The 12,885-nt window shown below is 42.6% G+C and overlaps 1 protein-coding gene across 1 annotated transcript in view; it reads left to right on the plus strand.

Annotated features, from left to right (window-relative positions):
• The first annotated feature begins 8,377 nt into the window (after positions 1–8,377).
• The window catches only part of LOC136378264 (aldehyde oxidase 4-like), a 95,109-nt gene continuing 90,601 nt past the window's right edge, over positions 8,378–12,885 (plus strand). The window contains exon 1 of the mRNA XM_066344944.1: positions 8,378–8,428. Coding sequence (XP_066201041.1) covers positions 8,378–8,428 — 51 coding nt within the window. The remainder of the gene's footprint in view (positions 8,429–12,885) is intronic.

Below are 12,885 nucleotides of genomic sequence, written 5' to 3' on the forward strand. Positions count from 1 at the left end.
GCAGGGGAAACAGACAGCCCAGCAGCTGCCAAGAATGTGGCTGGAGTGCTGGTTGCAAGATTACTTGTTGTAGACAGCTGTGAAAGAGGAGGATCCCCCCCCCCAAACCTGCTATCCCAGATTGAATAGGGGGAAGGCCAAGGACCCATCCGACTGCGATGGGTGAGGGCCAGAGGCCATATGTGAAATCAGCAATGCACATTCTAATGTACAGCAGGTGTTGGCCTTAGAACATAATAGGTGCTTTTTGTAGCAGCAGCAGCTATGAGAAATGTCAGGGTGACTTGAGTGTGTTTGAATCCACCAAGCCCCATAAGCTTGCTGAGGAGCTTGTGACAATGGACAGAGAGCTTCTGGAAAGGTGCTGAGACCTGTTAATAAAGAGCTGTTTGGCTACTTGCCTGTAATGAACCTTTATCTTGGTGGTTTGCACAGACAGCTGGGCTGCAAATTATAGCCTGATCATCAAGCAGTGTAATGGAGTCTTGGTTAGTGACCAGAGGGGGCACTGGCTCCCTTGCTGAATGGACATGCCATCCACTGCTTGTGTAAAGTACTATGAGAGACCTTGATGGGGGGCACAGGGCACCTGTGGAAGCCCTGTTGCACCGGGAAGCTGCTCCCATCCAGTTGCAGAGACACACCAAGGACATTTTCTTCAATGGACAAAATGGACGATACACGCCCTCCCACCTACCATGGGGTAGGGGGCTAGAAGTGGGCCTCCAGTTAACTCTCTGTGCAGAGTGCTCAGGGAGACATTGTGAAGGGCACCTTTGTTTTATTGTATAACTTGTGCTGTAGCTGTAGTCTCTTTCTATAACGTACCTAACCTCTCGCACAGGGACAATTGCAGAAGACACCTGTCACGTAGAATGTGAGCTGAGCAACCCTAAAGGGTGGAATGTGGGGAAAACAGCTGTGTTAGGCTTTCTGGCTGGTTTACTGGCTGCAAGCACTTTGCTTGATTAATGTGTAAGCTCCTGGCAGCGCCACGTGTGGTTAGTCTATGTAAGGCTGTGGGTGCTTTCCCTTGGGGGCGATGCTCCCAGATCGCTCTTCCACCACTGCAAGGCGTGGTTTTCCTGATCCTTTGCCCCTCATTGCAAAAAGGTTTTCCTTTGTTTATTTGCACACCTGTCTTTGGGAGCCTCCAATAAACATGTAATGGCCTGATGCTTTCCTGCTCCTCAGTTTTCTACCGTCTGCCTGAATCCAATGTGGACCCGCCTGGCCTCAGCCGCCAGCATTGCACCCCTCAGCTGAAACTGCAAAGTTGTTATGCCTGCTTTAAATTTAACAACTCCGTTGAACTAAGCTAAGGTGACTAACAGTGAAAACGGCCCTCTCTTAATGACCTTTTAAGTTTTTTTTTAATTACAATTGACAATATTATATTAGTGTCAGGTGTACAACATAGTGGTTAGACGTTTATTTATCTTACAAAGTAACCCCCCTCATCAGTCTTGTACCCACCTGACCCCGTACATAATTATTAACAATATTATGGGCTATATTGCCTAACCTGTCATCCCCTTGATGTTAATGACTTACTCCATGATACTTTGCATATATAATGAAAGGATTTAAAGCTAAGAAAATATCTTTTGAACTAATTACGCTGTGAAGATGTCATCTTGTGCTTTTGGTTTGTCTTGAATGAACAAGCACTGAAAAAAATTGGGAAATCCTATTCTGTGTAATACATATTCACTTTTTAGGTAACTTTTGACCCTACCAAATCAAATATTAGTGAATTCTAGTTATCCATCTATACATTTTCTCTTATGTAGATAAGAGATTGTTAAATGAAGAATTTGATAGTCTAAATATGTTGTTTTACTTGTTATGTTTAGCTTTTTACTCTTATTACAGGTGAAATCCTTCTTTAATTTCCCTATTCCTCCACTGACTACTACATTTTAAAGATTATATACATCTTTGTTTTGTTTTTTTTGGGGGGGGACAAAAAAGACCTTTTAATTTAAGATAACTTTATACTAATTTGAATTTCCTTTTACTTATTTTAGCTTTCATTAAAGAAAAAAAAATTAAACTTGCAAACAAGCTCACACAGGGAAAAATCAGTAGATTTTATATTTTATTCCTTTGTTGTATGTGCTTTTTTTTTTTTTGAGACAGAGAAGTGGGGGAAGGCAGAGAGAAGAGAAGCTTCAACTCGTAGTTGTGGCACTTTAGTTGTTCATTGATTGCTTTTCATACGTGCATTGACCAGGTTGCGGGGGGGGGGGGGGGAGTCCAGCTAAGCCAGTGACCCTTGTTCAAGCCAGGAACCTTGGGCTTTAAGCCAGTGACCATAGGATCATGTTAGTGATCTCATTCTCAAGCCAGTGACCCCGTAATCAATCTGGTTAGCCTACACTCAAGCTGGATGAGTACTCGGTCAAGCCAGCGACCACGGGGTTTCAAACCTGGGTTTTGGGCATACCAGGTTGATGCTCTATCCACTGCACCACCACCCAGGAGGCTTATGTGCTATTTTTATAACAGACTATACAAACTTTTAATAATTGTGTTTAATTGTGATGCACCTGAAAAATATTCCCTGCCTTTTATAGTTTTTTTCTTTGTTCCATTTATTTTAACTGATTAATTCACTTTATATTTCTTATATAAAATTATGTGGTAGCCACAGCTGGAGGCTTGGTCTCTGCTAAGAAACTCTGCGGTGGGTCTTTATAATATGGTCAGTGCATTGCTGATAGAAAGACTTGGTGAATAGTCTCTTTCCAGAGGTCAGGGGTGAGATAGCTGTAGGTCTTAGAGATGACATTAAAGGTGGCCTTGGAGAAGTTGCCCACGATGGCCATTGTGTCAATACTGGCCATCAACAGCAGTTTCTTGGGCACAGGAGCTGAGACAATTCTAGTGCCCTTAGGGACACAGATGAGGCACACAAGCATAGAGCCACAGTGGTGAGTCACCTACAAGGGACAGTGTAGGGCTTGCTGGTCTTGTTTCCCTGGTAGCCTTGCAGCACAGGGACAACAGAGAGCTTGGCCAAGATGATGGCCCCATAAACGGCAGTGCCTATTTCATTTGAGCATTTAACCCCCAGATAACATGTCCATTTTAGTCCCCAATGGTGACAAATGCCTTGAACCTGTGTCTGCTTTTGCACAGGCATAATCTTCAAAATCTAATTTTTGAGGGATGCCTCAGGACAAAGTCAATGATCTCAGGTTCCTTGATGGGCAGGGAGAAGACATAGATCTTTTCCAGGGACTTGATCTTTATATCCTTGACCAGGTAATCCAGCTTGGTGACGGTTGATCCACTCCTTGTCCTTGTCCTTGCTTTGACGAGTTGGTGGCCTTGGCTATAACCTCGGCCCAAAATTCTACTGCCAAATACTCCATAGAAGCCAGTGCAGTCTCCCATTCCAGGACCATCAGAGTCTTAGGGGTCACCAGCCTCTCTCTGTCACACTGTGTTGTCTGCTATTTTGTTTTCCAGGAGAAGTCTTTATTTATTTTTGGTAAATGTCTACTTCCCATTAAAGTCAAGAATTTTAACTTCTAAACTGACTGCAGTTTACTCATGCTATTAAGAACTTCCAAAAATGACACTAATGTCAAACGATCTAAAATAGATGATTAAACATAGATCATTTTTTAAAAAGAAGTGTATTTGTCATGATTTAAATGTGTTAATTCTCTATGGTTAATGCTATACCGGAAAAAAAAAATCACTTAGTTTATCTTAGCTAAAGTAAGTATTGTATACATTTAGTATGCCAAAAGAACTAGAAATTCTTTTACTTTATCTGCAAAAATAGTAAATAGCTGTTTGGAAAGAGAGAACAAGCTTACACTTAACAGTCCTGATTCCAGACAATCCAGTTCCTCCCATATGTCACTGGAGCCTTTCAAGCTGCACCCTCCCACCCCCCAGCCTCCAGCACTGGAGCCCAGAGCAAGTGAGCCTCTCAGGGAGTAAGTTTGTTTGGGGGCCCTTTACAAGGAACACCTGGAACTCCAGCAGCCCTCTGTCTCGCTCAGCCACAGTCCCCTCTGGTTTTCACAGCCAGAAGTTACGGGGACTCCTCAGCACTGGAACCCCGGGCTGGGAGCCTGATGTGGGGCTGTGATCCCTGGCTTCTCAGGGGGGACCCTGCAGCTGAGATGTCCCTCCCAATTCTTAACCGCCACACGTGGGTGTGGGACCAGCCTGTTCCTCATCTCCACTCCTCTCACCAGCCTCAACGTGGCTCTTCTGTATATCCTTAATTATAGGACTTGTGTTCAACTAGATTTCAGGCAGCTCTCAGTTACGGTTGTTCTGTAATGTAGTTGTAATTTTCTTGTGGGTGTGCGAGGATACAAGTATCACATTTATCTTACTCTACCATCTTAACCAAAAGTCACGAATGGCCTGTTTAAAATTCAATCCAAACTTTGACTAGATTTTGTTTTTTGTATTCCTGATATAAGAACCCCACTCTGAAGGCTGCGAGCATGGAATGCTAAGTGTAAATGATACCTGAAGAGTGGAGGAAAGCCTGGCAAGGTGGAAGCACATCAGTTAAGTATTTCCTGCCACAATAGAAGTGTGACTCCCCGCCCCCCATAAGTTACAATTTCCGTGGACTTTTGCTTATGAGTTGATGACTCTTTAACTTGTATCTCCAGCCTGGGTTCCGCCTCTGACCTCCAGATTCCTAGATACAACTGACATGCACACTTTAAACCAAACAAGCAATTCAAACTGAACAATCCCAAGAGGGGATCTTGGTTCTCTTGCCCTGATCCTCAATGTTATGTCCCCACTCTTCCTCTGTACTCCATGCTGAGCCACACTGGCCTTCTTTCCCCTTTCAACAACCAGCTCATTTCTCCTTTGAGGCCACTATATTGCTGCTCTTTTCCTGTATCTACTCTTGATGGGCTTATTACCAATCTAAAGGGGTTCACTGATTGGGGTGTTCTGTTCAAGAATGAGATGTGGTTGTCATTAGTTTTATTTACTTGAAGCAAGCAAAGGAGACAAGGTGTTCATGTTCAAAGCTGTGTCTTCTCAAAGGGAGGCTTGGCCATTGCTTATGTACACTATTTGGTAAATTACGCAGTGATTTGTTCTTTGCAGTTGATTACACTTAATCAGCTGCGTCCCTGTTGAGCTTATCTTGTTTACAGTTGTGTCTGCAAAATATTGTGCTACATTTTAGTATTTAGCAAAAATAGCTTTTAGTCAGAATCACCCACACCTTGAGACTCTTGGCCTGTCTAACAGGCCAGGAACTTAGTTCAAATGCACTCAGGCACTGACTACCCAAAACTAAACTAGTCACTTAAGTTACCTTGTATCCTCTTTACCCTGTTTAGTACATTGCTTACCATTTCTTGAAGTTACCTTTTTTTCCTATAGTTATTCATTATCCTGCCACACTGAAATAAATATCATTTCATCTAGTACTTTACAGTGCCCACTGAACTCAAACACACACACCCTACACTCCCTGTGAACAAGGATATTTTCAGGCACATAAATGGTTTTAACAGCTGAGTGATTTTATTTGATACTCATATTCTTGTCATTCATTCCTGAGCAATTCATATGCAAAAATAAAATAAACTTGCAAATCTGTAAAACATAATATGCAATTTTAAATTTCCTTGACTTTACACTAACAATTCCTTCTGCTAAAAAACGTCCTTTCTCTGCCCTGGCCGGTTGCTCAGTGGATAGAGCTTTGGCCCAGCTTGCGGAAGTCCCAGGATCAATCTCTGGTCAGGGCACACATAAGAAGTGACCATTTGCTTCTCTACCCCTTCTTCTCCCCCTTCTCTCTCTCTTCCCTTCTCATAGCCAGTGGCTGAATTGGTTCTAGTGTCAACCCTGGGCACTGAGGATAGTAGGGTTGGTCTGAGCATCAGTCCAAAATGGGGGTTGATGGGTGGGTCCCAGTCAGGGTGCATGCAGGAGTGTATCTACTCTACTCTCACTTTAAAAAATGCCCTTTCTTTGTTCCTTTGGTGAATCCTGTTTGGCAAGGAGCCCTCAGAGGGGACCTGTGGAGTAATCAAGGTCGGGGAGTGTGTAGCCCCACTACCCAGCTGGTCACGTTAGAACTTGGGACTTCAAGGAAGGCTGGATTGGAATCCCTGCAGTGAAATTCTGCCCCAAACATGGAGCCTTCTCTCTTCTCAAGAGAGAGAGCAAAGAAGGCAGCTTTGAATACCCAACAACCCACTTACCACCTCTATTTGAATGTTATAATTCAGACTTCACATATTTAACATGTCCAAATAGAACTTATAATGTAAAAGACAGCCCCACTCATGTGCTCACCTTAAAATCTGTGGAGACATCTTTGACTCCCCCACCCCACAAACCTCAAATACAATCTGTTAGCAAATCTGGCTCCTTCTTACCATTCCTTCCACTGTCACGCTAGTCCAAGCCTCATCATCTGTTGACTGTGCCACTGTCCTAACTTCTAATCTACTCTCTCCTCCTACACTTGCCCCCACCCTTCATTCTCTGTAAAGTAGCCAAAGCAATCTTTTAAAACTTAAAAGAGATTGTGTCACCCTTCCCCCCTTCAAAACCTTCCAATGACTTCCCTACATACTCTGGCCTCTGGCGACTCCTCTGGCCTCATTTCCTATCATGCTTTCACCTGGAGGTTAAGGACACAGACTGTAGAAGACCTCTGCCACCTGTTGCCTGTGTGACATGGGACAAGTTGCTTAAGGTCTCTGTGCCTCAGTTTCTTCATCTCTAAAGAGATAATGATAATATTTACTAAGTTGTTGTAGAATTGAAGAACATTCTCTGGCAAATGATAAGCCTATGTATATGTACCATATTTATCTATGTATAAGATGCACCTTTTTTCAAAAATTTTGGGGTCTAAAAACTGGATGCGTCTTGTATAGTGGTTGTAGACATTTTTAAACTTGCTTTTCCTGCTTTTCTGTGCAGATGAGGAGTTGTATGAATTTTGTGATAAATAAAACTTGAGTTCAATAACTTTATATAATACAGTTTTTTTCAAGTTTCAGGCCCCCAAATTAAGGTGCGTCTTATACATGGAAGTGTCTTATACATGGGGAAATGTGGTGTATGTATATGTTTATTGTTTGAAGTAGCTTGATATCTTGAAGCCATAAATTTGAAGAAACAAGGATTACCAAAATATATTAAGAAAAGAGAACATAATTTCAAGTTGTTATACATGAATTTTAAAGACACATTTTTATGAAGGTTTTAGTTGCATGCATGGTGGAATCTTCCCTTTGCCTCCCCCCCCCCCCCCGCAATTGTTTTGTTCAAAGTAACAATTTCTTTAGAGAGTCACAGAGGTAGAAACGAGCCATGGAAGAAGTGAGCCAGCTGGGCTGCATGGGCTCAGGAAACAAGTTACAGAAGCAAAAGAAAAGCTGTTGGAGCTTAGGAGAGAGAAAGGGAAAGGTTTGCGCCTTGAGGCAAGAAAGGGGAGGAAAGGCACAGGCGTGCTAGAGAGAAAGAAAGAGAGAGACAGAAAGAGAGAGAGAGAGAGAGAGAGAGAGAGAGAGAAAGAAAGCACTCTGAGGCTTAGCATGTGGTTGTGTAGTAGATAGAGCATCAACCTGGAGTGCTGAGGTCACTGGTTCAAAACTCCAGACTTAACTGGTCAAGCCACATATGGGAAGCAACGGCTATGAGTTGATGCTTTCTGCTTGTCCATCCCCCATTTCTCTCTCTCTCTCCTAACTCTAAAATTCAATAAATAAAATCTTTAAAAAATAATTTAAAAGAAAAAAAAGCATGCTGAGAAAAGAAGGAATTTCCTTTGCCCTTTAATGCAGAAAGAAAGAAAGAAAGAAAGAAAGAAAGAAAGAAAGAAAGAAAGAAAGAAGAAAGGAAAAGAAAGAAAGAAAGAAAGAAAAAGAAAGAAAGAAAGAAAGAAAGAAAGAAAGAAAGAAAGAAAGAAAGAAAGAAAGAAAGAAAGAAAAAGAAAGAGAAAGAAAGAAAGAAACTTGAGAATTAGTTTCATGAGTTTTAATAGTGTTGTATTGATTGATGGCTTGGTTAGTTTAAAAATAATAATAGCCTATGTAACACTCATTTTTTATTTATTGTCCCTGTCTTCAAACACATTCTCCTAGAAAACCAGTCTTGGACTCCAAAGGAGACCGGCTAAAATGCTGACTTGACTCATTCCTGGGTAAGAAGGAAACAGGGTGCTGCCAAGAGCTGTTTGAAGTGCGTTGTGGGCTGGGCGGACAGACAGCCCTGATTGGTGCCTCTATCTGGCAGTGTGGCTATAAGGCACTGCTGCAGCTTGGGCTTTTCCAAAACTGACAGGCATCCAGGTTTTGGCTGTCAGATATCAGCTCCTTAGGACACAATCTTTCATTGTGCTGACAGGATGTCTTCTCCCCATTCTGATGAGCTGATTTTTTTTGTGAATGGAAAAAAGGTAAGTTTATGAGATTATTAATATAAATTTTTGTAAACCACAAACAAAAGCTAAGCTAATTTCTTCCTCTATGATGCCATTTCTTATTTAACCTCTGTCTTCTCTCTTTTTCAAGTCATATATAGTGGTATAAACTTAAACATGGGTCATTCATTCAAGCGTTAGTGCAAAATTATGAAAACATGGGTGTCTTTGCGTGCTCTTAACTTTTCTTTTGAACTCTGTAAAGAACTCTTATTTTTATTTGTTAGATTACAATGGGAGTGAATTCTGACATTGGTATGAAAAACTATGTCATTCCTTCCTTTACTTGGATATTAGCTCTACTCAGGTTCACCAATGTTCTTTTAATAGAAGGCATATATGGGCCCTGGCCGTTAGCTCAGTGTTAGAGCGTCAACCCGAAGTGTGGAAGTTCCTGGTTCGATTTCTGCTCAGGGCACACGGGAGAAGGAACCATCTGCTTAGTCTCTCTTACCCCGTTCTCTTCTTTCTCTCTCTCTCTCTCTCTTTCCCTCCCCCAGACATGGCTCAACTAGTTTGGTATGAGCACATTGCCCAGGCACTGATGTTGGCTCTGTGGAGCCTCTGCCTCAGGTGCTAAAAATAGCCTGTCTGTCAGCAGCCCCAGACGGGGTTGCCAGTTGGATCCCCGTCAGGGTGCATACGGGAGTCTGTCTCTCTATCTCCCCTCCTCTCACTTAAAAAAAAAAGGCACATGTAGGCCCTGGCTGGTTAGCTCAGCAGTAGAGCATCGGCCTGGTGTGCAGGAGTCCCGGGTTCGATTCCCGGCCAGAGCACACAGGAGAAGCACCCATCTGCTTCTTTACCCCTCCCCCTCTCCTTCCTCTCTGTCTCTCTCTTCCCCTCCCGCAGCCAAGGCTCCATTGGAGCAAAGTTGGCCCAGGCGCTGAGGATGGCTCTGTGGCCTCTGCCTCAAGCGCTAGAATGGCTCTGATTGTGGCAGAGCGACGCCCCAGATAGGCAGAGCATCGCCCCCTGGTGGGCATGCCGGGTGGATCCCAGTCGGGCGCATGCAGGAGTCTGTCTGACTGCCTCCCCGTTTCCAGCTTCAGAAAAATAAAAAAAAAAAAAAAAAAAAAAAAAAAGGCACATGTAAAATTAAGGATGATAATAGCAAAGAATAATTTTGTTTTGCCTTAATAAATTCACTCAGATTAACAAATTAACTTAAATACGCACTTCTTCACTTTTTGGGGGGGATTTTTCTAAAGTAAGAATTGGGAGGGCAGAAATCCCACATGCATCTGACCAGGATCCACCCAGCATGCCCAATAGGAGGCAATGCTCTGCCCATCTGGGACGTTGCTCTGTTGCAACTGGAACCATTCTAGTGCCTGAGATGGAGGCCATGGAGCCATACTCAGCGCCTGGGCCTACTTTGCTCCAATGGAGCCTCAGCTGCTGTAGGGGAAGAGAGAGATAGAGAGAAAGGAGAAGGGGAAGGATGGAGAAGCTGATGGGTGCTTCTCCTCTGTGTCCTGGCTGGGAATTGAACCCTGGACTTCCACATGCCTGGGTGATACTCTACCACTGAGCAAACTGGCCAGAGCCAGCACCTCTTCTTGAGCAATGGAAGTCACTATTTCTCCGCAGGGGAGGAGGTGTGGCAGCTGATGCTCAGTTGTTCCCAAGCCTGTACTTGTATGGGCAAAATGAATCAATGAAAAGTCTGAGGAGCTTTGGGACAATTCGGAAAAAACTAGTAAAATATTAAAATAGGAAATAGTTTTGGAAAGTCAGTGGTGTTAACAATTTTACTTCTCAAGCCTCAGTTGAACCAGATTACTGATGTTCTTCCCTAGAGGAAACAGCTCTTTAATCAAGGCAAAAATTCTTGGGAATTTTGTCTATCAAACAGCAGAGGAACATCAATTTTAGGAAACCTATGAACTGAAAAAGCAAAAAGTGAAAGAGAAAGAAAGGAACAACAACAACAAAAAAGTCTGGCTTTAGTAATGCTGTTTACCATTAGGTCTGGATCTTGAATGACTGTAAGCCAACTGAAATATCAGAAAAGAAATTGCTGAGTGACAATTTATAAAAAATAAGAAGTTCAAATGGTAAGAACGTTTCCAAGTTCCAGGAAAAAAGACTTTGTTGCTTTGCCTTGGCTGGTAAACAAAACCACTTATCCTTTAATATCACATTAGAATGATGATTCCCTCTCCAAGTCTCCAATCATTTGAATTCACAATTGATATTTTGGTGTGTATTGCCGGTAGCCAAGGCCAGGCAGGTTCACATTGGATTCGGGCAGACGGTAGAAAAACTGCAGAGCCCATAGGGTTGGACCATCCCATTTAATAAAATCTCACAACACACAGGCAGCGGAAATAGCCTCTCAGGCAAACAAACAGCAAAATGGCCCTCACACTGGCGAATGGGCAATCCCAGCATCTGCAATCCCCCTGAGTGCAAACACCATAGCTTTATATAGGCCATACGCACATGGCACTGCCACGAGGTCACGCACTACTCAGGCAAAGTACTTACACCTGGTAACGCCGGGAGCAAGCCGAACACAGCTGCCCATATGGTGTGTGTACCTTTCTCTGTTTTACAAATTTCTTTTTTATTTTTATTATTTATTTATTTATTTATTTATTTATTTATTTTGCAGAGACAGAGAGTAAGTCAGAGAGAGGGATAGACAGGAACAGACAGACAGGAATGGAGAGAGATGAGAAGCATCAATCATCAGTTTTTCATTGCGCGTTGCAACACCTTAGTTGTTCATTGATTGCTTTCTCATATGTGCCTTGACCGCGGGCCTTCAGCAGACCGAGTAACCCCTTGTTGGAGCCAACGACGTTGGGTTCAAGCTGGTGAGCTTTTGCTCAAACTAGATGAGCCCACGCTCAAGCTGGCGACCTCGGGGTCTCGAACCTGGGTCCTCTGCATCCCAGTTCGATGCTCTATCCACTGCGCTACCGCCTGGTCAGGCTGTTTTACAAATTTCTAAGTCAAGTTATAGATGGCAAAATAATCTGGGTGTGTTCATTGTGATTTTTGTGGTTATTTTTCTTTCCTTTTGAGCCAGGAGTACAGAGTTGAGCAAAGCACATGCCTCCGTCAATGGTGATCATCATCATGGTCTGGACGAGGCTCTTCTTCTGCCTCTTATATATTTTTTTTATTTCCTTCTCCACATGCATCCACTCTTGTGCATTTTAAATATACATCCTTGCCATTACTTTCCGTGCAGTTATTCAGAAATATAGATTTATCCTTGGAATATATGCAGTTGATCCTTGAATAACATGGATGTGAATTGCACTGGTCCGCTGACACGTGATTGTTCTTTTAATAAATACTTTAAATGTATTTTTCTTCTGAATGTCTTAATCACATTTTCTCTATAGCCTACTTTATTGCAAGCATACAATATAAATAAATACATACATATAACAAGCAGACTGTATGTTAATCGACTGCTTATGTTATTGGTAAGGCCTCCAGTCACCAGTGGGCTATTAAGAGTTAAGTTTTGGGGGAGTAAGAAGCTATACACAAATTTTCAATTGTGCAGAAGGATCAACACCCCAACCCCTGCATTGTTCAAGGGTCAACTGTAGAGTGTTTGGCCTTGCAGAAGTGTGTGTATATTCTTAATGTTCAAAGTAAAATTGTGATTTATACATCTCCTTCTGCTCCTTTTGTGACTCACTGCTGTTTTTGAGATCTGTCCATGTTGCTCTTTGCACCCCTGGTTTGTTACTTCTGCATGCATAGTTCTCTGGGCTGTGCTCATCCTTCATTCTGCGTATCCAGTCCCCTAGTGATAGACACATGAGATGCTTCCAACTTCCCACTACCCCAAGAAACGCTGCAGTGGACATCCTACCATGTGCTTCCTTACCAACACTGGCAAGAGGATCTCTACATAAGATTACAGCATGCCAATTATATAAGCCCTGCCAGGTGGCTTCCAGATTCCTGCATAGGGCATCACATGATAAGTGCTGCTTTCTTGCCAATTTATGATTTGCAAATCTGTCATGTACCGATACTTGAAACAGTCAGACTTTCTAAGGCTTGCTAATCTGATGGGTGTGGAGTGTTGCCTTACTGTGTGCTTTCTCTGCATCCCTCTGATTACTGGTTAGTTGGCTCCCCTTTTCATAAACTTACCCGAAAAGGACTACTTTCTTTCTGGTGTCTATAAAGTATTAATGGAATCAGAAGACAACTGTACAATTTTGTGAGTACAACTTATGTAGTATTTCTCATATGGTTACTGAAACATTTATCTAAATGGCTGGGAATACTACATATTTGCCGAATTGCAGTTGGCAGTCTTTGACTAATTTCCCAAAGCCTAATCTTGTTTTCTCCTTCTTCATTTGGAATCTTAATTGTTCAATGCCATGATGGGTGCAGAGTTCATTTCTGGCTCCTCAGGTCTTCTGGAGACTCAGATGGAGACTTGGAAA

This window comes from Saccopteryx leptura, chromosome 7, assembly GCF_036850995.1.
Source record: "Saccopteryx leptura isolate mSacLep1 chromosome 7, mSacLep1_pri_phased_curated, whole genome shotgun sequence".
Lineage (NCBI taxonomy): Eukaryota > Metazoa > Chordata > Mammalia > Chiroptera > Emballonuridae > Saccopteryx > Saccopteryx leptura.